This window comes from Artibeus jamaicensis, unplaced genomic scaffold (assembly GCF_021234435.1).
Source record: "Artibeus jamaicensis isolate MK-2021 breed Jamaican fruit bat unplaced genomic scaffold, CSHL_Jam_final contig_419, whole genome shotgun sequence".
Taxonomy (NCBI): domain Eukaryota; kingdom Metazoa; phylum Chordata; class Mammalia; order Chiroptera; family Phyllostomidae; genus Artibeus; species Artibeus jamaicensis.
In genome coordinates, this window is record NW_026521824.1 from 2,811,273 (window position 1) to 2,837,425 (window position 26,153).

The 26,153-nt window shown below is 38.9% G+C and overlaps 1 protein-coding gene across 5 annotated transcripts in view; it reads left to right on the top strand.

The window, feature by feature from the left end:
* The first annotated feature begins 6,125 nt into the window (after positions 1-6,125).
* The window catches only part of ZNF286A (zinc finger protein 286A), a 47,991-nt gene continuing 27,963 nt past the window's right edge, over positions 6,126-26,153 (top strand). Inside the window, exons 1-5 of one of the 5 annotated variants that reach the window (XM_037165894.2) lie at positions 6,129-6,271; positions 6,590-6,866; positions 7,773-7,858; positions 11,361-11,475; positions 13,529-13,621. In XM_037165894.2, the coding sequence (XP_037021789.2) occupies positions 6,830-6,866; positions 7,773-7,858; positions 11,361-11,475; positions 13,529-13,621 (331 nt within the window). In that variant the 5' untranslated portion in view covers positions 6,129-6,271; positions 6,590-6,829. The other 4 variants (XM_037165885.2, XM_037165904.2, XM_037165913.2 and 1 more) reach the window with 4 other exon arrangements.

Sequence of the window (26,153 nt, forward strand, 5' to 3'; positions counted from 1 at the left end):
AGAAGGGGGAAGGAACAGGCCCCACACTCAGTGTGGCAGTTAAGAAACGGTGGGGAAGGTTAGGTTGGGCTGCAGAGGTTTCCAATGGAAGAGCAAGGAGGGAGAGGCCCCAGCCCCTCTGGACACCCTCAGCCCAGGGTCCCAGTGCCAGGGAGAGCACTCCCCATGCTTTCTGGCTGTGAAAACAGGCAGGGACTGCAGCTGAGTGAAAGGGAGGGCTGTTTGCTGGAATCCCAGGTGCTCCCCTTAAGGGGCTGGTGCACACATTACTCATTGACACTTGCTCTGAGCTCCAGCGCTGAGGCAAGAGCTTGAATGCCAGCAATTTACAGGGAGGACCTGCACTGTTGGGCTTCAGAGCACAGGCAGGAGGAGCAGCTTTCTCCTAGAAAGAAGTGCAGGCAGAAGCCACTGTTTTCTTCTTGACCCTCCCCCACCTAGCTTGTTACCTGTCAATAATTCCTTCCCATGTAAATGGTTGAAACGCTCCATTCAAAATACAGAGCTTCCATTAATACACAAATAAATAAAGAAAACATGGTCCATATTTACAGTGGAATATTACTCCACCAGAAAAATGAATGAAATCTTGCCATTTGTGACAATGTGGACAAATGGACCTAAAGAGTATTGTCCTAAGTGACATAAGTCAGACAAAGAAAAGCAAGCACCATATGGGTCACTTACACGTAGAAGGTAAAATGGAAAATAAATGCACAAAGAAAACAGAAACAAATTCACTGATACAGAGACCTAATTCATGATTACCAGATTTGGGTTGGGGGTGGGGAAATGGATGAAAAAGGTGAAGGACTTGAGAAGTAATGAAGAAAGTGCCCATTATAAGATTAGTCAAGGAGATGTAAAGTGTAGCCTAAGAAATGGAGCCAATAGTAGTGTAAAAACTGTGTGTGGTATTTCAAGCCCAGAAGGAAATAACCTGTTTTCAAGTGATTTCAACTTGAAGGAAAGAATCTGTCAACCATGAATTTAATAACCAGTGAAACTATCCTTCATGTATGAAGAGGAAACACAGACATTTTCAGGTGAATGGAAACTAAAGGTATTTGTCGCTTAGCAGACCTACCCATAAAGAATGGCTAAGAGATGTCCTCTGAACAAAAAATGAAATAATAAAGGATGGAATCATGGAACAATAGGAAGACAGAACAAGGAAAGAGCAGAAATATGGCCAAATGCAAGAGACTGTACTTCTCATGAGTTTTACAAATATATAACATGCCTTTTTTGTCCATTATGATCTTTTTATCCTGAATCTAATTTTATTAATAAAACATTGTTATCTGGTCATTCTTTTAGTGTATTATATTTATCTGGTGTGTCTTTTTAGTGTCACTTTGTTTTTAACCTTTCTGTGTTGTTTGGTTAACAATATCTTTGTAAAGAACATATTGCTGCATCTGGTGATTTTGTTTGGATTGGTTTGTAATTCATTTAGAGATTGTCTGGCTTTGATGTGTGAATTTGACATTTATTGTGATAAATGATATAACAGGTCTTAGTCTGTTTTCCTTTTACCATTATTTCTTTTTGTTTCTTGTTTTCTTGTTGTCTGGGTTTCCACTGAATAAATTAGTTCTTTTCTTCTGATTTAAATGTTATACACCCTATGTTCATTCTGATATTCATACCTAACTTATTAAAAGACACACCTATGTTTTCTCCCTGCCCTCCCCCATCCATCTATTAAACTTGTGAATATGTACATCCTCCCTCTAATAAAAACAACTAACTTAGCCACGCTCACTGTCTCATTACTACTTTCCACAGGCATCCCCAAAAGCATCACTAAATTTTTAGTTGGATTTTAAGTTTTAAGTTGGATTTATGTACATGTAACTGATGTCACCCTGTCTTTCTACCTCTGCTTCTCATTATTAAGATCATAATAAACTCTTTATTATAACTAATAATAAATAACTAGATTATTTCTTCCCCTTCTTTTTTCTCCCTTCTTTCTTTATATCTTGAAGCATCATCCTGCTTTCTCCTTGCTGAAGTAATTCCTCCAAAGTACTTCTAAAAGTATTTTGTAAGCATGCATAAGAGTATTTTGCCTCATTTACAAGTTACTTAAGTAAAATATAAAGTTCTAGATTCAAAGTTTTATGTTTTACAATTTGAAAATAACATTACATTTCCTTCTTGTACTCAGTATTACTATTGACAAATCAGATTCATTTATTCAATTATTATTTACTGAGGGACCACAAAATGCTAAGCATTGTTTTTGACTCCGAGGATTGAGTTTTGAACTATGTTTCTTCTGACGGGTTTTAGAATTTCTTGTTATTTTTATTATTTATTATTTTTATTACTTTTAATCCCCACCTGAGGATATGTTATTGATTTTAGAGAGAGAGACATCAATCTGTTGCCTCCTCTTTGCTCCCCAACCAGGAATCAAACTCACAACCTTTTGGTGCACAGGGCAATGCTCCAACCAACTGAGCTACCTAGCCAGGGCTTCTATTTGTTTTTGGAGGCAGTCACCTACCTGTGACTGCTGGTTGACCTGTGAGTTGGATCCAGGCAACTGGAGGCTAGTCATCCCGTCATTTCCTGAGAATGTATGTTTTGTGCCCACCATTCCCACACTAGCAGCCATTTCAAGGATGCATCCTTGAGAGAATGTCTCATTGAGACCATTTGAACTGAATATGTGACTGAACCCACTTAAGGACTCTACATAAACTTTTAAGATTCTGGTGGACATGTGCAGAGAATTACCCATCTCTCAGCCACCCAAGACAAGCCATGTGTGTAAGTTCCCTTGCTTATTAAAGTTGCCACCTACTGATCTGGATTTCAGTCTCTCACTGCCACCCATAAGTGGGACCCAGGTTCCAAATTCACCCAAGGAACTCTCAAGACTGTGACCAACACTTACGTTGTTGGATTTTATCATTTGTGGTATCTTTTCATATCATTTCTGTTTGACTTTCTAGGAGCACTTTCAATCTAAGTTCTTTAACTTTTCTTTATTTCTCCATAATTCTTGGTTATTATTTCTTAAAATATTTTCTCCATTTATTCTTTATTTCATTCTAGGACTCTCATATTAATACCTACTATGTCTCCATATTTAACATTCCTTTTACATTTTTCACCTTTTTGAAATTCCCTCCTGATATCTGATTAAAGAGTAGTGTTTTTTGATTTGATAGTTTGTCTTTCAAATTCACTATTCAGTTTTACACATTCTGCTATTCATTGAAGTATTAAATGACTTATTCGACCATTATATTTTTCATACAGTGTTTTTATAAGTTCTTGCTTAATGTCTCATGTCCTCCTTTGTCTCTTTTAAGACAGCTTAACGGTGTGCAAATTGACGGTGGGAGTAGGGGGTGGGATGGGCGGAGAATGGCAAAGGGGGAAAATTTGGGATGACTGTAATAGAATAACAACAAAAAATAAAAAAGAATACATTTCATTCACCCATTGTAAATTGTTCAGTTTACTTTTATTTAATATCAGTAGAATTCTTCTGATTTTTTTTTTCCTTGTGAGCCCATATTCCCTACGCCCAGATTGTAAGCTGGTAATTGTGGAAGGAAGGGAACCAAAAACCTCAAGGTGTTTCCTGTCCCTCCTTTGACTTACCAGGAAGGGCACCAGCTGTAAGTGAAATATATGTATGTAAGTGGGGAGAGGAGGAGAAACTTGGGGAGATTTCAGTTGTTTTCCAAACAGAGAATCTATGGTGTTAGAATCTGGCATGCCACCACCTTTATCATCCTCTTTCTACCAGGTGATTTTTATCCCTCAGGGAACATCTCCATCACTATCTCCTTTTTGCATTGACCATCTGACTCACTGCAGGTATGTGTACATATGTGTGTATCAGAGTGGGAGAAAGGTGAATAAAACCCTTTGAAATGGGTCCACTTTTATCTATTAGTATCTACTACTTTCCCAGCCCAGCTCTAAGGCTACACTGCAGTGGTGCTAGAGTGGGAAAGATGTACCTAAGGCAATGCAGGGATGAACAGAAAGTAGCACAACAAAACACTAAAAAAAAAAAATCCACCCCACACTCCCTATAGCACTTCCCCACAGTCCTTTGTGGCATCGAGGAGTCTTCCACTGTGGTTGTCTTCTCTTATAATCTACACACACACATACACATCCTAGGACCAACTATAGCCATGTGTCCCAGAGTTTCCAATGAATTTTCAATAGTTTTGTAATCCAACAACCTCCTCCTTCTAGAGGATCTCCAGGTTGGGTTTGAAGAAAGGAGGTGGCAACTTAAGGTAGGATACCTGATCTTTAATCACCTGGTAGAAAGAGGATGGTAAAGGGGGTGGTATACCAAATTCTAATACCATACATTCTCTGCTTGGAAAACAACTGAAATCTCTCCAAGTTTCTCCTCCTCTCCCCACTTACATACATATATTTCACTTACAGCTGGTGCCCTTCCTGGTAAGTCAAAGGAGGGACAGGAAACACCTTGAGGTTTTTGGTTCCCTTCCCTCTACACATTACCAGCTTACAACCTGGGCGTGGGGAATATGGGCTCACAAGGAAAAAAAATATCAGAAGAATTCTACTGATATTAAATCAGTAGATTTACCTGCATTAGTTATCTTTGTCTACATATCACTATACACTTAGTGGCTCAAAAAAGCATACATTTATTATTATCTCACAGTACCTCTGAGCAAAGGTCTGGGCACAGCTTAACTGGGTCCACTGAAGCTGGCTATCGAGATGTCAGCCAGGATTGGGTTCTCATGTGAAGGCTCTAGCAGAAATGATCCACTTCCAAGCCCCTGTGAGTTGCTGACAGGGTTTAGGCTTTTACCCACAGCTCCTTGCTATGTGGGCCTTCCAAATGTTAGGCCTTCCACTTCCACTTCCTTCATCAAAACCAGCAAGAAGTCTCCTAGCAAAACAAGCATTAGAATATGTCACCTTTGCTGTGGTCTATTGTTAAAAGTGATTGCCAGATGCACATTGACTGGGTAGCTCAGTTACAGTGTCACGCTGGGTTAAAAAAAAAAATTCCATGTCTGTCTGCTTCTCTCAAGTGCTCTCCCCTGTCACTCCAAAATCAATTAAAAAAATTAAAATAATGAGTCAAAGATCCTACCCACACTCAAGGGGATGGGGTGCAGGGTGAAATTAAACAAGGGTGTGAATACCAGGAGGCTCACATAATGGGCACTGGATAAGGGTTGGCATCTCAAGAGAACTAAAATCATCTTTACTCAAATTTTTTGAAAGCCATTAAAGGATTTTAGGCAGTAAAGTAACAATATATTCTTGTTGTATAATGACCAGTGGCCAGAAAGTGTGGAGAATAGATTGGTGGAAAATAAAACTGGAGTTAGAGAAATCAGTTAGTGAAATGCTGGTGGCTAGAACTAAGATAATGCTAGTATGGGAATAGAGGACGATGGACAAATTGGAATTACTTAAGAAATAATAAGTAGGACTTAGTGATAAATAGACAGTGAGACAGAGAAGAGTTGAAGGTATTCTCATTCTTGCTTTTAAAATGGATTTGTGAAGAGGAGGGGCAGTTGAAACACTATGAGCTTGAGGGGGGCAGGTTTGTCCACTAACAGGATGAGACTGACTATGCTCCTTTGAGAGAACCACCTCTTTTGTTTAATTTAAATTAATGGCTATGCCTGCTTAAAAGAATCTCTTGCTCAAATTTATTGAAACTGCTTGACTCTTTTCAACTTACCTATTTCATACGTGAATTTTCAGTATTACAGTAGTCCTTGGATGGATGCACTAACATCGATTTGCGTGTACAACCCCTATGTTCTTAAAAACACACCTTTCATCTCACTTGAAGGCAAAGGAGTTTGGGGAGGTCAAAATTATGGAAAAGCCACAGGCTCCTCTAATACATCTTACACTTAGATTAATTTAGGTTGAACTCTTCGGCAGCCCTGAGCACTGGGCTGTAGTCCCCACGTGCAGAGAAACGCGGCTACTCACACCGACTCGGCTCCAACTCTCCGTCGTTACTGTTCTCTCAGGCTGTGTAGATCCGACACAGACAACCGACGGGAGGCGCATACTCTCGCGAGGAGAGGGCTGAGCTTTCGCATTCCCCAATTGCGCCACGCGTACTCCCACCTGCGGAGAAACGGAATTTGGCATCTGGGAATCGTAGTTCTGAGGCTTTCCAGAGGCTCCCCCGGACTAGCGCCCTCCTTCTTACGCATGCGCAACTCCATGCTAGCCCGAGAAGTTCGTAGCCTTTGTCCAGCCTGGATGGGAGGTGAGTTGGTCTATCTGAGGCTGCTTTTCTACGATAGGCTTCGGTGGTGGCCCCGGGGCAGCGATCTGTGCTGAGTCGGGGCTGGAGTGCGCTTGGGTGACAGGGGCCTCGAGGGCAGATCATGAGCCCCATCCCCTCACCCTCCGGCCTGAATCCCTCCGGCGGGTGCCGCCTCTCGGGGACTCGGGTGCGAGTGCTGTGCCTTTGGAGCACGATGGGCGGGGCGCGGGGCACTCGAACCCGGCCGGTTTTTTCTACACACCTTGCACCTCCGCGGCAGCCCCGGTACCATCTCTCCCAGCAGCTCGGTCCCCTCAGGTACAGCTCCAAGCGGCAGAAACAGGCATCTGAGGATCCAGTCTCAGGGATGCTGTCCCCGGGCTTCCAGGTGCCACCCTCATAGGACTGAGGAAGAAACTGGACCGGACCTGATCCCAGCCTTTCCGCAGAGCCCCCGGAGGGAAGGCAGGAAGGAGAACTGGGAAGCCTCTGTCCAGATAGGTCTGAACTGAGGGGGCAGGGAGATCAGAATCTTCAGAACCAGGCGGATTGGTGATCATGGAGAGAGATTTGGCCAAAATGCCGGAGAAGAGAGGTGAGAATTGTTGAAGTGTTGACTCGAGTTGTGCCAGGGCGAAATTCTTCCTGAAGAGAAATCATTGTTGCCTCAGGGAGGTGATTCTTGGCAGACAGCCCTACCAGTCTCCTTTGTCTGGGACGTGGATGGGCTTCTTGAGTGAGAAGGGAGGGCTTGGTGTGGGAGCATCCCCCTCTCCACTGCAGCTGAGTGCACAGTGATCCTTCAAATCCACCCCGAAAATGCGGGCGAAATGTTACCCTCTGAGGTAGCAAAGCCTCAATTACAGTTCCTCACACGTTCTTTTTGTCAAACTATCAGTGAGGCTGAGAATTTAGCTTCTTGGTTGGCAGAAAAAAACACATTTTCCCACATCTGTTATTTCACTTGGCACAATAATCTTATGATTTCAGTAGTGCAAGTACTTTTGTTTTGAGTAGTAGAAAACAGGCATAGAAGTCAGTAACTGACTAGCCCAATCTTTCTTGAAGTTTGGTCTGTGACCTCATGTCAGAATTACCCCTAGGTGCTTATTAGATTTCTGGATTGCACCTCAGACTTAATTAATAATATTTAGAAGTGGGATCCAGTAATCTACATTTTAAATAAGCTTACGGGGTGTTTTTTGAGAAGTGAGCCTGTTTTTCTTATAGTAATTTAATGTAGATTAAGCTTGGAAATAAATCGATTCATTCTAATTTCTAGATTAGAGTACTGCCTACGAGTAGGTGTTATTATTATAGCACAATGAATTTAAGCTCCCAAGTAGCAACATACCTGGACATTCTCGAGGATCCATTTGGATCCTCCCTTCAAGTTGCAGTGTTTGTATGGAGCATCATTAGTATGATGGAGTGATTTTTACCTTGTAAATCTGAATCAAGATAGATTTAAATCTCATAATGACTGCTTTCTTGCCCTTAGCTCTGTTTTCCCAGAATTCTTTTTCCCAAGAGAAGAGCACAGAAAAGGGAGAAGTGGCTGCTCTGCGCCTCACAGCCAGATCCCAGGTAAGTGAGAGTCTGCTGATTGTTGAAATTCCACCTTATTTCTCAGAGCACAAGCACACTTCCTTCTCTCTGATGTGGAGTTTCTGTGTTCACCAGAGCCCATCTGGAGAGCTGAGTTCTAATTCTAAAACTACTCAGGCAGCTAGTGGACTCACTACAGAATGTTTTCTACTGACCAATGGTGTCTTCTTCATCTAGTATAACAGGCATGTAAGGAGCATTACCCTTCTTTAGACTATTATGCTGATTTCTGAGCTTGGTGATTTAGGAAACTGTTTTAAAAGAAAATGGGACATATCTTAAAACTTATGTTTCTCTAGGGGAAACAATATACACATGACTGTTAAGTAAGAATTTGAGAAAGCACCTTTCGTGCTGAAGTGAATACGAAAATAATAAATACTCAGAAGTTCGAAGGAGTGCTTAAAAAGGAAAGCCTATGGAAGGCTTACTTTAAAGAGTTAAAATCTAGCTGTTCAAGATGATGAATGCTGAAGTTTAGAATTGAAGCAACTTTCCAATCTCTCCTACAAGAACAAATATTAAGAATTTTTTAATTTAAGTTCTGGTTGTACTATATGGGTGATTAATATATTATTCATTTAACTACTTGTACATTTGAAATCTTTTTAAAAATATTTTATTTATTTGTTTTTAGAGAGAGGGGAAGGGAAGGAGAAAGAGTGGGAGAGAAACATCAATGTGTGGTTGAAATCTTTATTAAAAGAAATTGGATAAGAGAGAAGAGTTCTCCATGATGTGTGAGGCATGCTACAACCCAGAGATTCATGAATTACCCTTTGTCTTTGCTACTGTAATCCCAAGTCTAAAAAGTACACATAAAACATTGGTATCATTTGTAAAAGTGACTTCTTAGGATCCTTATATACTTGCTTGTCTTCATGTTTCTCAGCTGCATTACGTTAGTATTAAAGACTATTAGTCAAGAAGCTTAAGTTGCAGCTGATAAAAGCTCAATTCAAACTGATGTAAGTAAAAAAGGGCGCTTATTGATTAACATAACTCAAAAATCCAGGTCTGACTAGAAATAGTTCTCAGTAGTAACATTAGAACCTATTTCCCCCATTTCACTGTCCTTTTCTTTTCTCTATCGGTTTTCCTCTTAAGCAGGTTTTTCTCCTAGCACTGGACCTTACCAAACCTAGGGTTCCATCTTCCCACACTGAAGATCAGAGACAAAAGGCAGCTTCCCTCCCAGTCATTCCAGCAAAAGTTCGGGGATTAACTCTTTAATGGGTATTAAGCCATTCTTAAGCTGGTTATTCTCCAGATCTAAGTGTAGTTCTCTAACTGGGCAGACCTATGGAATATATGTGTGCACACACACACATAGAAACATATACACCACCCATGAGTCAGAGATGGAATTAATACTATCTGAACTACACTGGCCAGGCATGGCAGCAGAATATAAGTGCCAGAGAACACTGGCACTTCAAGACTTTAGAGAATATTTAGAATATTTAGGATTCAAGACTGTTAGAGCCTCAAGGTAGATTAAAACCTTTTATGGAAAATTTAAAAAATTTCTTTTGTCCTTTTTGCATTGCATTAGATTTGGTGTGATGCTAATATTACAACTACCTTATTAAATTTGCCTGGACTAGTTTTTGTTGACTTTTTAAAAATATTAAAGTTTTAATTTTTGGTTATTAGAATGAAGTGAACAGCACAGATGTAGAGAAATATGAAAGTAATATTACTTCCCTCCCCAAATTCAGTCCCCTGCCTCTCCCTGAGGATAACAGTTTGATGTATATTCTTCCATATGCTTTTGTTGAACTCACAATACTGTATTCAGGCCAGTGATATTTCCTATAATTTCTCCCACCCCTGTCCCTAATTTTGGGGTGTTTTTTAAGGGTGTCTTTGTGTAAACAGGATTTGGCTTTTTTTTTTTTTTTTTTTTTTTTTAGTTTTAAAGGGAAACTCATTCACATTAATATGATTCCTTATATGTTTCAAATTTTTCTTGCCATATGATTTTTATAATTCTGTTTACTGTGCTTTCTTTGTATTTTTTTGCCTTTTGTGCAGTGGTTTGCATTTTTGTTCTGATTTTTTTCTTCTAGTGGTCAAATTTCTGTTGAGTGTCAGTTTAGCTATAGATACGCAGATTGTAAGATCAGTCATTTTTCCTCAAAATTTCTTGCCTACTTAGTGGCTACTTAGTAATTTACATTTTATTTTCTATGGATGATTCTTGTGTTTTTAAGGCCCAGATTCTTTCTATTTTTGGAAACTGTTTTTGAAATAATTTAAGACTTGAAGGAATGTTATAAATGTTAAAAAGATTTCTTATATACTCTCCATTCATAGTCTCTAAAAGTTAACATTTTACCTTGCTTTATTTTTATTTTCCAAAATCAGGAAATTAGCATTGATATAGTACTATTTTTCTTGTCTCTCCCTCAATTTCTGGTTTTGCCCTGTAATTCTTTCTTTTTTCCTTAGTTGTTTGTTCTTTCTCTAACTTGACTTGTATGCTTTGTTCATTTATTTACATTATTTTTTAATGAAATGCAAGTGTTTAAAGCTATGATATTACCTCTGAGTACAGTTTTAGCAATTTGTCATTGGTTTTGCATTTTATTTTATTATTTTGATATTCTGATGTGTTTTAAATAATCAGTTATTGCTTTGTTCTGTTTATATTTTGGGCTTTATTTAAATTTTGTTACTTTTGCAAATGCTTTATGAATGTTTAAGTAGGTGTTTCCTATCCAGTTATAACATTTGATATATATTCATTTCAACAACCTTAGAATATTATTCCCATTCTCCATGGTTTTATTTAAAAAGGCATGTAATATTTATATGTGTCTGCCTCCTTACAGTTTCGTATTTTTTTGTCTTATATAAACTTAATTCTATGATATTTACACATAAACATGTGTGAGTTTTACCTGTCCTCTTAATCAATTTGTTGTCATCATTTTTCAGTTAATGTTTTTGGCCTTGAATTCATTCCATGCATGATTGGATGTGGTGCTCAGTGTCCGTTGTTTCATTCCATGACTTCTCTGTTCACAGGGCTTGTACTGCAGTTCATCTTCTGATTAGATTGATTCAACAAGTTTTTAGTGAGGACTCACAAGGAAAGTTATACAGACATGTCTTTTTTCCTCCTTGAGTCATTGGTTCATGTTTTAACTCTTTATTCCCCAGAAATATTATAGTGGAGAATATTATAGTGGGGAATATTGTATTCCCCAGAAATATTTCTCAGTGGAGAAACCATAGTTATATTTCTTTTGGTTCTCATACTGAACCTAGCACAGCATGCCTGGCACATAACTGATAGCCGGTGACTTTAGAGAATATTTAGAATCTGAATACTGTTAGAACACTTGTCGTATTCCTTTTTGAATGTATTCAATCCCTCTGCTCCAGGGCTACCAGCAACTGGTGGGGGGCAGGGGGCGTGAAAGGGATGCTATCAAGTGAAAGATGGTGAACGAAAGTATGTTTTGTGTCTTAGGCATCCGTGACATTCAAGGATGTGGCCATGGACTTCACCCCAGAGGAATGGGGGAAGCTGGATCCTGCACAAAGGGATGTGATGCTAGAGAACTATAGGAACCTGGTCTCACTGTGTAAGGATGGGTTCTTTCTGTGACTCTGCAGCCCGATAATGGGGACATATTACTTTATTGGAAGTAAAATAACTTAATAGAGTCTTCACTTTTCTGTTCAGGAGTCATAAAGCATTAATCCCTTAGGTCCCAGAGAAAATCTAGTTCTAAGTTCTTGGTGAACTGTCTGCTTGGTTTCTACTAGAATTCTCTGGATTCAAGTGACAGAAACCTAATTCACACTAGCTCAAAAAAGGGAAAAATGTTTCTTTTCACCGATTTTTTTTAAAGTCTTTATTGTCAGTTAAATAAATTTATCTATTTTTAAAGAAAGATAAGCTTTTTCCCAACTAGCTTCTGGAATTGAGTAACAGTTGATGGCCTTGATCCTGCCTGTTTTTCAGATGGTCCTGTTTCATTTTTCCCCTTACTTCTAAGGTACAGTGCTTAGCCCTAGGGAAGGGAAATTACTTTTAAGGTATTACTCTTCTTAGAAGTTTTGTTTGGCCTTACAGGTTTTCAACTAAAAGCCTGCATTAACAGTTTATATTGATATGGAATAAAGTACAACTTCGGTTTCTAGAAATCTAATTTTAAAAATCTCTCTTCAGCACTTTATCCCCCTAACTGTTGTATTCTACTGGCTAACTTAAAGTGGTGATTTTCATATGTACAGCTCAAGACTCAAAAAAAATTAAATGGTATTTGCATATAGATTTTAGTGGTCTTTCTCTATAGGTACTCCCTGTATTGGCTGTTTCTTAAATCACAGTCATTTGATAGAACTAAATTGCAGTCTCTCCCTGCAGCAGTAAGACTGTTGCTTTTTACTTATACTGTACTGCCCACACCAGGATTTGGAAATATCAAGGTGAATGTGAATGCTACATATGTTTGCTTCTGTCGAGTACTGTAGCCCAACAGTTACTGCCCATTTATGCCTTCAAAATGTGGTTTTACGAAGTTAATTTAGGTTATTTACTTGTCTTTCTGCAAAAGAGTTAATCTATTAGTATGTTGATGGGAGGTAGGAAAAAATGGGGTGTTTTGATCTGATTAAGCTCGCTCTTAGCTGAGCATTGTGAATCTGGATTATAAGGTATGGACTTTATAAATATTTCTGTCTTCCTTCAGTCATAATTCTGGGCCTAGTGTGTATTCCTACCCTTCTCACAGGAGTAAATACTTCTTCTATTTTTCCATTCCCTTCTCCCAGATGCACTGGGTTTCCACCACTGTGCCCAGGTAGCAGTCCATCCCCTGGCAGTGAAGGCTTCTGCTAATTAAGAGATGAGTCTAGGTATATGCTAGATTCCATTCCCCAGGGGGAACAAAATCTTCATTCAGGGAATCAAATATATTATCAGGAATTAATTTTTTTTAATCACATGGTTTGGCTTTGCCCTGTATTGGCTTTATTCTTAGGACCACCCCATGTGGCAGCGATGGCCACTGGCAGCTCTATGCTTATATTATCCTTCCAGTTAGAAAACTAAGGGAAAAAAGGTAGTGCTTCTATCCTGGGAGTTTCAACAAATAGGGTCACATGTTGGTCAGTGAAACACAATTACTAGAGCCAGGGAAATAGGGTACTCTGGCCAGTCTGGACCCTGTGACCACCTGCATGTGTGTGTACACATGTGCAGATGTGTATGTGTGTGTTTGTATGTACATGGGAAGTTCTAGTAACTAAAGAAGGAAGGAGGAAAAAGCGGAAGACAGTTCTAGTTACCACAGTCACAACTTTGTGGTACTGCTGCTGAGTTGGCAGCACCTGAGGTCCTATTTTCTCCAGCTTCTTCCCTAAGCCAGGGATTGATCTCCAGTGTCTCCCTAGAACTTCCTCAGTAAAGAAAGATAAATTCTCTTCTTTTTTGACAGGCAAAAACAAACTCTTGCTGCAGATATTTTAAGCCTCGTGAAGAGGTCCATCTTCTTTCACTGCAGATCTTCCCATAATCCTCTATCCTCTTTGTATATCAGGGGTTTGGCACTATGCTGTAGGATAGATGATTGTGCCCACCACAAATAACTAAGTCCCATTTCTTTCTCTCTTTTAACTTTTAATGAGCAGGGCTTCCAGTTTCCAAGCCTGAGAACTACAATTTGGAGAGTGGAAAGGACCCATTGATGCTTGAGAAAAAAGTACCCAAAAGCAGCTATTCAGGTGAGTTAGATAGATGGGAGTCTTTAGAAATAAAAGCCCCTCAGGACAGTGAAGAATTGGCACTTTTCAGTGCTTAAGTAAGACTATTAGAAGTGCCTACATGCTTTTACTTTTAAAATATTTAAAATTACATAGCAATTTAAATATATTAAAAAGTCAAAAAATATATACATATGTTTTACATTAAACACATGCTAATATTTTTGCTTTGCATCTTTTTCCAATATAAAATAAATAATGTACAGGTCTATGAATTTTCACAAATTGAACACATTTGTGTAACTAGCACCCAAATCAAGAAACAACCTTACCAGAACCCCTAGAAGCACACTTATGTCCTCTTTAAGTCACCTTTTTTTCTTCTTAGAGTAATCTTATCCTAATTTTTAATACCTCAGATTAGCTTTAACTGTTCTTGAACTAATCATATAAACAGAATCATATTGTATGTATTCTTGTGCCTGGCTTCCTTCACTGAAGATTACTGTGAGATACATTCATGTTGTTATATTTAGTTGTAGTTTGTTCATTCTCATTGTTTTATAGTCTTTCATTATGTCATTATACCAGTTTATCCATTCTTCTGAGATGGACATTAGGGTAGTTCCAGTTTTTAGCTATATGAGTAGTGCTGCTATATTTGTTCTGTCTTTTAATGAACACATATATGCATTTCTGTTGGATATATACATTAGGTAGAATTGTTGGGTCAGAGAGTAGGTCCATGTTCACTTTTGGTACATACTGTCATAAGGTTTCCAAAGTAATTATACCAATTACATTTCCACTAGCGGATTATGTGAATTCTAGCTGCTCTGCATCCTTATCTGTGCCCAATATTGTCTGCCTCCTTAATTTTAGCCATTCTTATAGGTATGTGGTATCTTTTACTTTTTACAAAATAACGAAACATGACAGGTTTAGTTGAAGTCCTTTTATTCTTTTTCTCCTAGACATACTCAATTTGTGCATTTGGTATAAAACATCCTAATATTGTGTGTGTGTGCATGTATGTATATATATATATATATATATATACACACATACATGTATGAAAATGTATATATAGTATGTTATAGTTTAATAATTTACTTTTTAAATTTCTCCTTGTATTATATTAATCTATGTTAATACATATGAATTGTGTTTATTAATTTTAATTACTATGGAATAAGTCCATTGTATGCATAAACCGAACAGTTTATTTTTACTTCTTTGCCATCAATAAGAGAATTGCATTGATCGTCCTTTTATTGACTCCTTATGCTCATTTTAAGAGTTGGTTTAAGATGGATAACAGAATAAGAATAACTGTGTCTTAATGTATCATATATTTAGCTTTATTAAAAACTGCCAGAGTCCCACCACCATTCTGGTCAACGGTTGACACTATTAGATTTAGTAATTTTTGTCAGTCTTATGGGTATGAAATGATACATCATATTTTTAATTATATTTTATTGATTATGCCATTACAGTTGTCCCAAATTTTCCTCCTTTCCCCCCCTCTACCCAGCACCCCCCAGTCCCTCAGGCAATCCCCACACCTTTGTTTGTGTCCATGGGTTATGCATATAAGTTCTTCAGCTTTTCCATTTCCTATACTGTACTTTACAACCCTGTGACTGTTTTGTAACTAAATTGTGCTTCTTATCCCTTCACTTTTGTACTTCTTCCTCCAAAACCCCCTCCTACCTGCAGTCAACAAATCATTCTCCGTATCTATGATTCGGTTTCTGTTCTGCTTGCTTAGTTTGTTTTTTAGGTCCCATTGTTGATAGAGATGTATTTATTCTCTTATTGTTCTAAGTTTTGATCTCCTTTTTCTTAAATAAGTCCCTTTATCATTTCAGTGATGGTTTGATGATGATGAACTCCTTCAGCTTTTTTTTGTCTGGGAAGCTCTGTATCTGTCCTTCTATTCTAAATGATAGCTTTGCTGGATTAGAGTATTCTAGGTTGTAGGTCCTTGTTTTTCATCACTTTGAATATTTCTTGCCAATTCCTTTTAGCCTGCAAAGTTTCTTTTGAGAAATCAGCCAGTAGTCTTATGGGAACTCCTTTGTATAGAACTCCCTGCTTTTCTCTTGCTGCTTTTAAGATTTTCTCTTTAACCTTTGGCATTTTGATTATGATGTGTCTTGGTGTGAGCTTCTTTGCATCCATCTTGTTTGGGACTTTGTGTACTTCCTGGACTTGTATGTCTATTTCCTTCACCAAGTTAGGGAAGTTTTTTTTCCTTATTTTTTCAAATAGGTTTCCAGTTTCTTACTCTCTCTCTCTCTTCTCCTTCTGGCACCCCTATGAGGTGAATGTTGGTATGCTTAAGGTTATCCCAGAGGCTCCTTATACTGTCCTCGTTTTTTTGGATTCTTTTTTTCTTCTTGCCATTCCTGGTGGGTGGTTTTTTGCTTCCTTGTGTTCCAAATCATTGATCTGATCTTTGGCTTCATCCACTCTACTATTGATTCCCTATAAATTGTTCTTTATGTCAATTAGGGTATCCTTTATTTCTGACTGGATCTTTTTTATGCTGTTGAGGTCCTCACTAAGTTCCTTGAGCACCCTTATAACCAATGTTTTGAATTCTGCATCTGATAGATTGCTTAGCTCGATTATGTTCAGTTCTTTTTCTGCAGTTTTGTTCCATTCTTGTATTTTGGCCATGTTTCTTTGTCTCCTCATTTTGGCAGCCTGTCCTGTGTTTGTTTCTATGTATTAGGTGGAGCTGCTGTGACTCCCTGTCTTGATACTGTGGCCTAATGTAATACGTGTTCTGTGGTGTCCAGTGGCACAGCCTCCTCTATCATCTAAGCTGGGTACTCAAGCTCTGCCCTCTGTGTAGGCTCAGCTTGTAGTTGAGCCTTGATTGCTGTTGCCAGGTCAATGGGAGCAATTTACTCAGGCCAGGCAGCTGCAAGAACTGGCTGTGACCACTGACCACCAACCTCCAATCCACCATGGAGGATCATCTCTTCAGGTACCCACTCCACAGAGCCGGACCTACTTCAGCGGGGCTCTGGTAGCCACTTGATTTCCATCTGGGGCCACTTGACATAAGCTATAAAGCAATCTGCAGCTGGCTGCTTCTTGTACTGTGCTTGAAGGTGTCCTTGAGAGGCCAACTATGAACCAAGGCCAGCTGCTGTTTGTTTGAGAGGATTTGGGAAGATCAGAAGCATTAGCCAAGACAAGTCATTCATATGGAAAAGCCACTGTTAACCACTTGGGTAGGCCTGTAAGTTGGGTAGGATAGAGTCTTAGGGAATAACCAAGGTGAGGCAAACAGTGTGAGCCAGGTTGATGGAGTCTCAGATATGATTCTTCCTGTGCTCTGTGGCTCTGTGGAAGGAGGGCTCAGGAGAACAGTGGCCTCTGCCAGCATTTCTGTCTTGGTGAAAGCTCTTCCCCAGCTCTCACTTTGATGCCAGATACTTCATTTCCTTCCTGCATGCCACTGCTGCCTTTCAAGCTGCTGTTTTGGTGATGGAGCTCAGCAGGACTGAGTCGAAGTAAGTCTCTTTGTGGGCCTTTTAACAGAAATTGCCCTGGAATCCAGAAGTTTCTTCCACTGACTCTATCTCCATTGGTTTTTGTAGCCAGAAGCCACTGACCTACCTTCCAAGCACTGGAACCCTGGGCTGGGGTCCTGGCGTGATGCTAGAACCCCTTGTGCCCAAGATATCCCTCCCGATTTTTATTTGCCATACGTGGGTACGGGACCAGCCCATCCCACATTTCCGCATCTCTGCGTCAAGTCTCCACGCCACCTACCAGTCCAGTGGATGTTATATATTTCATACTTTTTAATTTATGTTTCTCTGGTTATGAGTGAATTTGAGTATTTCATATGGGTATTAACTATTTTGGTTTCTTTGTAAGATATCTCTTGATATTCTTTGCCTGTTTTTGGGCCATTCATATTTTTTTGATTTGTTGGGGTTCTTTATATTTCAGGTGCTGATAAATGACAGAAGTACCACTATAAATCAGTGAGGAAAAAATGGTTCCTTATTCAGTGGCTTGTTTCATTTTATTGTGTTTTATGCATACAGAATTTAAAATTTTTAATGTTATCAAATTTATCAATTTTTAATACTTTGTGCTGTTTGTGAATTATCTTCCTTATTCCAGTGTTGAAGGTAATCTTTATTCTAAAATGTTCAAGTTTTGTTTAACAGGTAATTTCTTTTGTACATGTAGTGCCATAGGGGACAAATTTTATCTTTTTTTCATGCTTACAGCCAATAGTCCAGCATTATTTATTTTAAAATCTTATCACTGATTTGTAATGCTAATTTTGTGCTAAATTCAGGTCCTGTATAAACTTGTGTCTGTCCCTAGGCTGTCTGGTGTATTTGTCTATCTGTTCTAAAAATGTACTGTTTTAATTATTATACTTTATAGTATGTATATCATAAAGAAAATCTACCTTAATTTTCTTTTATTGAGTATTGAGAGAGTTTTAAAATCTTCTCTGTGAGGTGGGTATGTCTGTTGCCCTGCAGGCCTGTTGATTTTTGTGATTGCTTACTAACCTCCATTATCCTTTTCTTTGTGGATGATATTGCCATTGTCTTAGTAATATATAAGAACTTCATATATGAGGTATATATTCTTTGTCATGTTACAGATATTTTTTCTAGTTTTTGCCTTTTAGTTTTGCTGTTGTACAATCTTTTATTTTCTGCGTCTTGATTAGTCTTTAGAAACACTCCAAGATTATAGAAATATTTGCTGTCTTCTAATATATTGGTCTTTTACTTTTTTTTTAATTAATTTATTTTTTATTGATTATGCCATTACAGTTGTTCTATTCCCCCCCTTCATTCCCCTCCACCCTACCTCCCCGTCCCCATTACCCCCCCTTTAATTTATGACCATGTGGCTCAAGTTCTTTAGATTCTATATTTCCATACTATTCTTGCTCCCCCATCTATTTTCTATCTACTGTCTGTGCTACTTATTTTCTGTACCTTCTCCCCCCTTCTCCTCCTCCCACTCCCCTGTTGCTAACCCTCCTTGAGATCTTCATTCCTGATCTAGCTGTCCTTTTAGTTTGCTTTTGTTTTAGGTGTGGTTGTTAATAACTGTGAGTTTGCTGTCCTTTCACTGTTCATCTTTTTTTTAACTTCTTTTTCTTAGATAAGTCCCTTTAACATTTCATATAATAAGGGCTTGGTGATGATGAACTCCTTGAATTTGATCTTATCTGAGAAGCACTTTATCTGTCCTTCCATTCTAAATGAAAGTTTTGCTGGATAGAGCAATCTTGGTTATAGGTCTTTGGATTTCATGACTTGGAATACCTCTTTCCAGCCCCTTCTTGCCTGTAAGGTCTCTTTTGAGAAGTCCGCTGACAGTCTGATGGGAACTCCTTTGTAGGTGACTGTCCCCTTATCTCTTGCTGCTTCTAGGGACTGTCCCCTTATCTCTTGCTGCTTCTAGGATTCTCTCCTTCATTTTATCTTGGCTAATGTAATGATGATGTGCCTTGGTGTGTTCCTTCTTGGGTCCAACTTCTTTGGGACTCTCTGAGCTTCCTGGATTTCTTGGAAGTCTATTGCCTTTGCCAGATTGGAGAAATTCTCCTTTATTATTTGTTCAAATAAGTTTCCCACTGGTGGCTGTTCCTCTTCCCCTGCTGGTACCACTATAATTCGGATGTTGGAGCGTTTAAAGATGTCCTGGAGGTTCCTAAGTCTCTCCTCATTTTTTTGAATTCTTGTTTCTTCATTCTTTTCTGGTTGGTCATTTTTATCCTCCTTCTGGTCCAGTCTTTTGATTTGAGTCCCAGTTTCCTTTCCATCATTATTGGTTTCCTGTGCATTGCCATTCATTTCAATTAGTTTAGCCTTCATATGTTCCTCTAATTTGTGACTAAAATCAACCAGTTCTGTGAGCATCCTGATGACCAGTGTTTTGAACTGTGCATCTGAAAGTTTTGCTATTTCTTTGTCACTTAGATTTATGGGCTCTGGGGCTTTGAGATCTTCTTGAGCCATTTTTGGTCTGTTCGTGCCCTTTAAGTGTGAGGAGCAGAGTCCTGGACTCCCAGGTCACTGGGTTATGACGCTATATGTGGAGGTGGGGTCAGAGCGGGGAAATGGCAGCGCCCTCCCCTGCCCCTTGCCGCGGGTCCCGCTGGGTCCCAGTCCAATCACCCACTCCCTCGCTTGTCTATCCACACACAAATGCGCGACCACAGTCAACCTGCAGCCCTGCTGCCTCACTGTTTCCCCATGGTCGCTCGGTCGCTTGCTCAGTTTCTCACTAGGTCCAACCCTGGGCCTGGATTCCATGTGCCTGAGTCCGTCTGACTGAGTTTTCCTCTACAACCCCGCTCCACCAGCTGCTGGTTTCGCCCCTTACCGGTCAGGCTGAAGAAGTTGTTGTTAACAGACTTCCGAAAAGTTCAATTTTCTGTGTTCTGGCTGTGTTTTCTGTTGCTAATACTTAGTTGTCTCTAAACTTGGTTATGTGAGAAGGCACCGCGTCTCCACCTATGCCTCCATCTTGGCGGAAGTCTACTTTTTTCCTTTAAACCTTTAATCCATTTGGAATTGACTCTTACTTCTCTGACTGTATCTTTTTAGCTTTTCTCTTCCGAACAATTAAGTTTGGATTTTACAATATTTGGTTTGAATCTCCCTTTCCTCTATAATGCAGGATTGTAAACCTGAGTGCCTGCATGGGCCAAGGTAATATAATTGAGTGAAGCAAGCAAACTGGAGGAGCATATGGCTCAACTAAAAGGGGTAGCCATCACTCCATTAGCTTTAGCTCAAGAGCTGGCTAACTTTTAATGTAAACAGCTAGATGGTAAATAATTTAGGCTTTGTGGGAGATATGTTATCTGCTACAACCATTCAATATTCCATGGTAGGACGAAAACAATCATAGTTTATAAATGAATGGATATGGTTTTGTTTTAGTAAAACTTTATTTAGAAAAATAGGCAGTGGGCTGTAGTTTCCAGTCTCTGCTTTAATTGGTTGTTGTCATTCATTATGCATCTAGCTTTTGGGGTCTTTTCCAAGAGAAACTCAAAATTTGAGTGTATATATGAAATCTTTCTATTTTTAACTGTTGGCAATTAATCTAAAAAAATTGTATAACAATTTAGGCCAAACAAATGTCTGAGGGCCAGAGTTATCCAGCTAGTCACCTTTTGCAGCCTCGGCTTTCTTTTTCAGCAGTCTCATCTGTTCCCATAGCTGCATTATTACCTCTTATCTAGATGAATCCCAGATTTGTATTTCTACTCTAGACCTCTCTTGGGGCTCCTATTCTGAACATTTATGTAACTATTGGATGTCTCCATTTGCTTATACCAAAGATACTTTAAATACAGCATATTTAAAACTGAACGCCTGATATATGTCCAAATTTTCCTTGCCCAGTAGGATCTTTTTCCCAATAATTTTCCTTTTTTAATATTTTATTTACTTATTTTTAGAGAGAGGAAGGAGAAAGAGTGGGAGAAAAACATTAACGTGTGTGGTTGCCTCTCACGTGTCCCCTACTGGGGACTTGGCCTGCAACCCAGGCGTGTACCCTGATTGGGAATCGAACCAGCAACCCTTTGCTTCACAGGCTCATGCTCAATCCACTGAGCTACACCAGCCAGGGCCCAGTAATTTTCTTAATGACACCCACTGTCTTATCAAATTTTACAAGCCATAAATGTATGAACAGTCTTTACACTTCCCTCTTCTCTACCCAGTTCTTCATTGTGTTTGTCTAATTCTATTTGTAGTTAACATGTAGTTAACTACATGTAGTTAACATGCCTCCATCTCCCTTTTATTTACCTGGACTACAGTGATAATCTCCCTGATTCCACCTTTGCCTCCATGTACTCTATTCTTTAGATTGTTAGAGTGATGTTTCAAAATACAGACCTAATGATAGTACCTTTTTTCTTAAAAACCATTTCTTAAAAGCCATTTCAATGGCTTCCCGCTGCTCTTAAGATAACAGCCAACATCTCTGATATGTTCAGTATCTTGCAAAATCTTTTACTCATTTATTCCAACCTTATCTTACACCTATCCTTCCTCTGTTTTTGTACTCTGTCTTAGTGGTTCTTCAAAGTTTTGGCATCATAAGACCTAATGTAACTCCCAAAATTATTGAGGACCCTAATAGGCTTTTTTGTTCATGGGAGTTATATCTAACAATACTTAACTGTCTTAGAAATGAAAACAGAATTATTTTAAACCATTAGGTAATTCATTTTAAAATACTCATTATAAACCCATTACATGTTAATACAGTTTTTATAAAAACAGTTCATTCTACAACAAAAAAGATGTTATTGAGAAGAATGGCATTGTTTTACATTATTACAAGTCTCTTTAATGTATGGCTTTATAGAAGACAGCTGTATTGTCACATTTGTTTCTGAATGCAGCTTGTTATGATATATTGTTTTGGTTGACTTGTATGAAATAAGTCCAGCCTTACACCAAAAAATAGTTGGAAAAGGGGGAGTATTTTATAGACTCTTCTTATACTTGTAGGTGTTCTTGGCAAAACTGGGCAAGTGGTAGTTTCTTAAAGATTAAATAACTGTGGCATCTGAAAGCAAATTCATGAGTTTTTCATAGCCTTAAATTAAAATCTATTAATATTTTGGAAAATAGTAATTCGCTGAGTTATGCAGATCTTCCAAATATTGGTACATTACATTATACAATATTAAAAAATAACAATCTTTAATATCACCACTGACCTTGTCAGAAAAGTCATTAAGTATTAGGTTGACTGGCTATTGGGCCCTGGAATAGCTATTATACTATCGATGGTAGTTAAGTTTTGCAAAATTCTAATTTTTTCCTGAAAGCTCAACTTTTATGAAATACTGTCAGTGGTTTTTCTTAAAGTGACAGGCTCACTTTGTTCATTTTTAAGAAAATATCTGCCAAATGTCCAACATGGATAATATAATTGGTCCATCAGTCATCCTTTCAAGAAAAAATATGGCTCATGAAGAAAGTGACTACTTCAGCTTACAACTCAAACTATCTCATGAGGGGTTATCTTTAAGACAACCATCGTACTGTGATATGGCTAGAATTGTTTTATGAATGTTCAGAACATTAAAAAGGTATGTACTCAAGGTTTGAAGTTGAATAAAATTAATGTTTACTCAGACATTTTCAAGTGAAACTGGCCTTTTTAAAACCAAGAGTACATAGTGGAAAGCATACAGTAACTGCTAGTAAGTTTGGTGGCATTGTCCTGAGTGAGCAATTTTACCACCATTACTTTTGCAACATCAGTGCAAATGTAATGACAATGAAAAAAGTAACATTTAAATATTATTTTGAAAATAGTTTTGGCCCTGGCCAGTGTGGCTTAGTTGATTAGGCATCATCCTGCAAACCAAAGGGTCAGTTTTCGATTCCTGGTCAGGGCACATGTCTATGTTGCTGGTATCCCTGGTTGAGGGGTACAAACAAAGAGCAACCAATTGATGTTTCTCTCTCACATCAGTGTTTCTCTCCTGTCTTTCTCCCTCCCTTTCCCTCTCTCTGAAATCAATAATCATGTCTCTGGTGAGAATAATAAAAAAAGAAAAAGAAAATAGTGTGCCTTCTGACTCCAGAGTCCATGCTCTCAACAACTATGCTTTTCTGGAATGTTCCTCTTCAGGGCTTCTGTACATATTGTTTCCTCTACCTGAAGCAGTCAAGTCAGTGTTTTTATTCCTGTTACCTGGAACACTCACCTGAAGCACAGCTGAAGTGAAACTTTTACTTCCTCAGGGAAGCCTCCCCTCATCCCTCTAGATTCCCATTCTTACATTCTTTCATAGCACCACTTGTTTATTTCTTAGTACTTACTACAGGTACAGTTCTATGTGTATTTGTGAATGTTAGCTTAAACTCTCTCCTCACGTAATAGGGACTCTGTGTTTTTTCCAGTACCCAGAACAGAGCCTAGTGGATGGTAGGTATTCTATAGATAACCGTTGAATAAATGGGTAGAAGAGTATAGAGATGAGTGAATAGAATCATTTTGCTGTATGGAATGAGGGACAGATCTAACTTAATTTTTCCTAAATGTGTAATTAGTCATGGCTCCATTTATTAGGAAAACAAATTATCTTTGCTGACTAAAATATCATCTTTATATTGTCCTTAATTCATATATATACTTGACCTTATTTCTGAACTTATATTCTTTGTTTCTGATTCTTTTTTATGCTGCTGAGGTCCTCATTAAGTTCCTTGAGCATCCTTGTAAACAGGATGCTCAAAACAGTGTTTGGAACTCTGCATCTGATAGATTGCTAGCTTATCTCCATTTCATTTAGCTCTTTTTCTGGAGTTTTGATCTGTTCTTTCATTTGGGCTATGTTTCTTTGTCCTCTCATTTTGGCAGCCTCCTATTGTTTGTTTCTATGTAATAGGTAGAGCTGCTTTGACCCTGTGTCTTGGTAGGGTGGCCTAGAAGTAGTAGGTATCCTATAGGGTCCCTTGGTACAGCCTCCCCTATCATCCAAGCTGAGTACTCAAGGTATGCCCTTTGTGTGGGCTGAGTACACCCTCTTGTAGTTAAGCCTTGGTTGCTGTAGGCAGATCAGTGGGAGGGATTTACCCAAGTCAGTGAGCTGCAAGGACTGGCTGTGACCACTGATCGTTAACCTCCACCCTCCATGGAGGATCATCTGTGTGGGGGCAGAGTGGTGGTGCTCTGACGTGGTCTGTAGCTGTCTGCTGGGTACACTGGGCCCTTGGGTTTCCAGTGCCAAGGTCATCCCCCACCTGTGTTTTGTCCAGGGCACCCTGTCAGAGCTGTAAAGCAATCTGAGATGGCTACTACTTGTGCTGGGTTTGGAGATTCCCAGGTGAAACCAAGCTGTGACTCTAATCTGGCTGCTGCTAGGACTCACTGAAGCCAGGTATTGCTTATTTGGTGGGATTTAAGAGCTAAGACTTTTCATGTGGAAAAGTAGCTTGGGTGGGCCCATTAGTTGGGTGGGGTGGATTCTCTGGTGATCTCTGAGGTAGATCAGTGGTAGCTAAGTTGTTGGAATCTTAGATGTGACGTCAATCTGCTGGGGGTAGGGCCTAGAAAAGGGATAATGGCCTCTGGTCAACATGATGCCAGACATCTTAGCCTCCCCCTGCATACTACTGGTGCCTCTCAAGCCACCACTCCATTGCCAGAGCCCAGAGAGAATCTGAGTAGGTGAGTCCATGTCTTGGTTCTTTAAGAGAAACTGCTTAGGGCTCCAGCAGTTTCTTTCACTGACTGAATCTCCATTGGTTTTTGCAGCCAGAAGTTGTGCGGCCTTATCTTTCTGGCACTGGAACCCTGGGCTGAAGGGCCTGGTGTGGTGCTGGGATTCCTCGCTCCCGAGATACCTCTCCTGAATTTTTATCTACCACATGTGGATGTGTGAGCAGCCTGTTCATGTGTGCACCCCTCCTACCAGTCTAGATGGATGTGGTTTCTTTAACTCCATAGTTGTTAGACTTCCATTCAGCTCGATTTCTGACATTCCTGTGTGATAGTTGTTCTACATTTTACTTCTGATTTTGATGTGGTTGTGTGAAGAGGCTAGCTATATCTGCCTATGCTGCCATCTTGACCGAAAGAGCCACTGTTCTGTTTTATTGATCTCTTTGTTCCTTTAAACCACACTCTTTAAATTGTTCTAGCTTTATAGTTTTATATTGAATATAAAAATTCTAATTTATTTATATTAGATACATTTAGAAAAGTCTAGCTTCCATCCCTGCCCTCCTCTGTTCTTCCTCTGTTACTTCCTATATAGGTAACCATTTTTATTAATATGTTTATTTGTGTTGTTGGTTTTAGTAAATATAACCAAATATATCTATATATTTCTATCTCCCCTTTTTTCTCCACACAAAAAGTAGCAGTAAATACACATTAATTTGTAGTTTGCTGGTTTTTTAAATTTAATATATCCTGAAGATAAGAGCAGTATGTAGACATCTTATTTTTTTGAAAGTTACATGGTACTCCATTGTATGTATATACCATTGTTTATTTAATCAGTACTCTAGAGTAGGATATTTGATATGTTACCAGTTTTTGCTTCCCCAGTTTGTGTAGTAATAAATAGTCTTGTGCATATATAATCTCATACATTTACCATTGTGTCTTTGGCAGCTTGTAGGAGATTTTTGACCAGGGGCATAGTATTAAAACATTGTTAGGGAAAATTAAACTGGAAATGGAATGCATAGTTGGATATAAGTAGGATTGGATGACTGAAAATTTATAAGTTATAGCTGTCTTCAATACTATAATGATAACTGCCCGGATATTTATTACTGCAGTGGTATTTTAGTACTCTCATTTCCTGCTCACCCAGTGATAGACTTTTTAGTCTGCATCCTTCCTTCTTTATTTCTGGTCTTTTCTCCCCTCTTGACTCTCCTGGATATGGTCTATTTATTTTCTCTTAATTTCCCTCCATTTATCCCTCTTTGTGAATCCTCTCACAAGTCAAGTCCAATTATCCATTGAAGGCATGCTTTTCACCTTC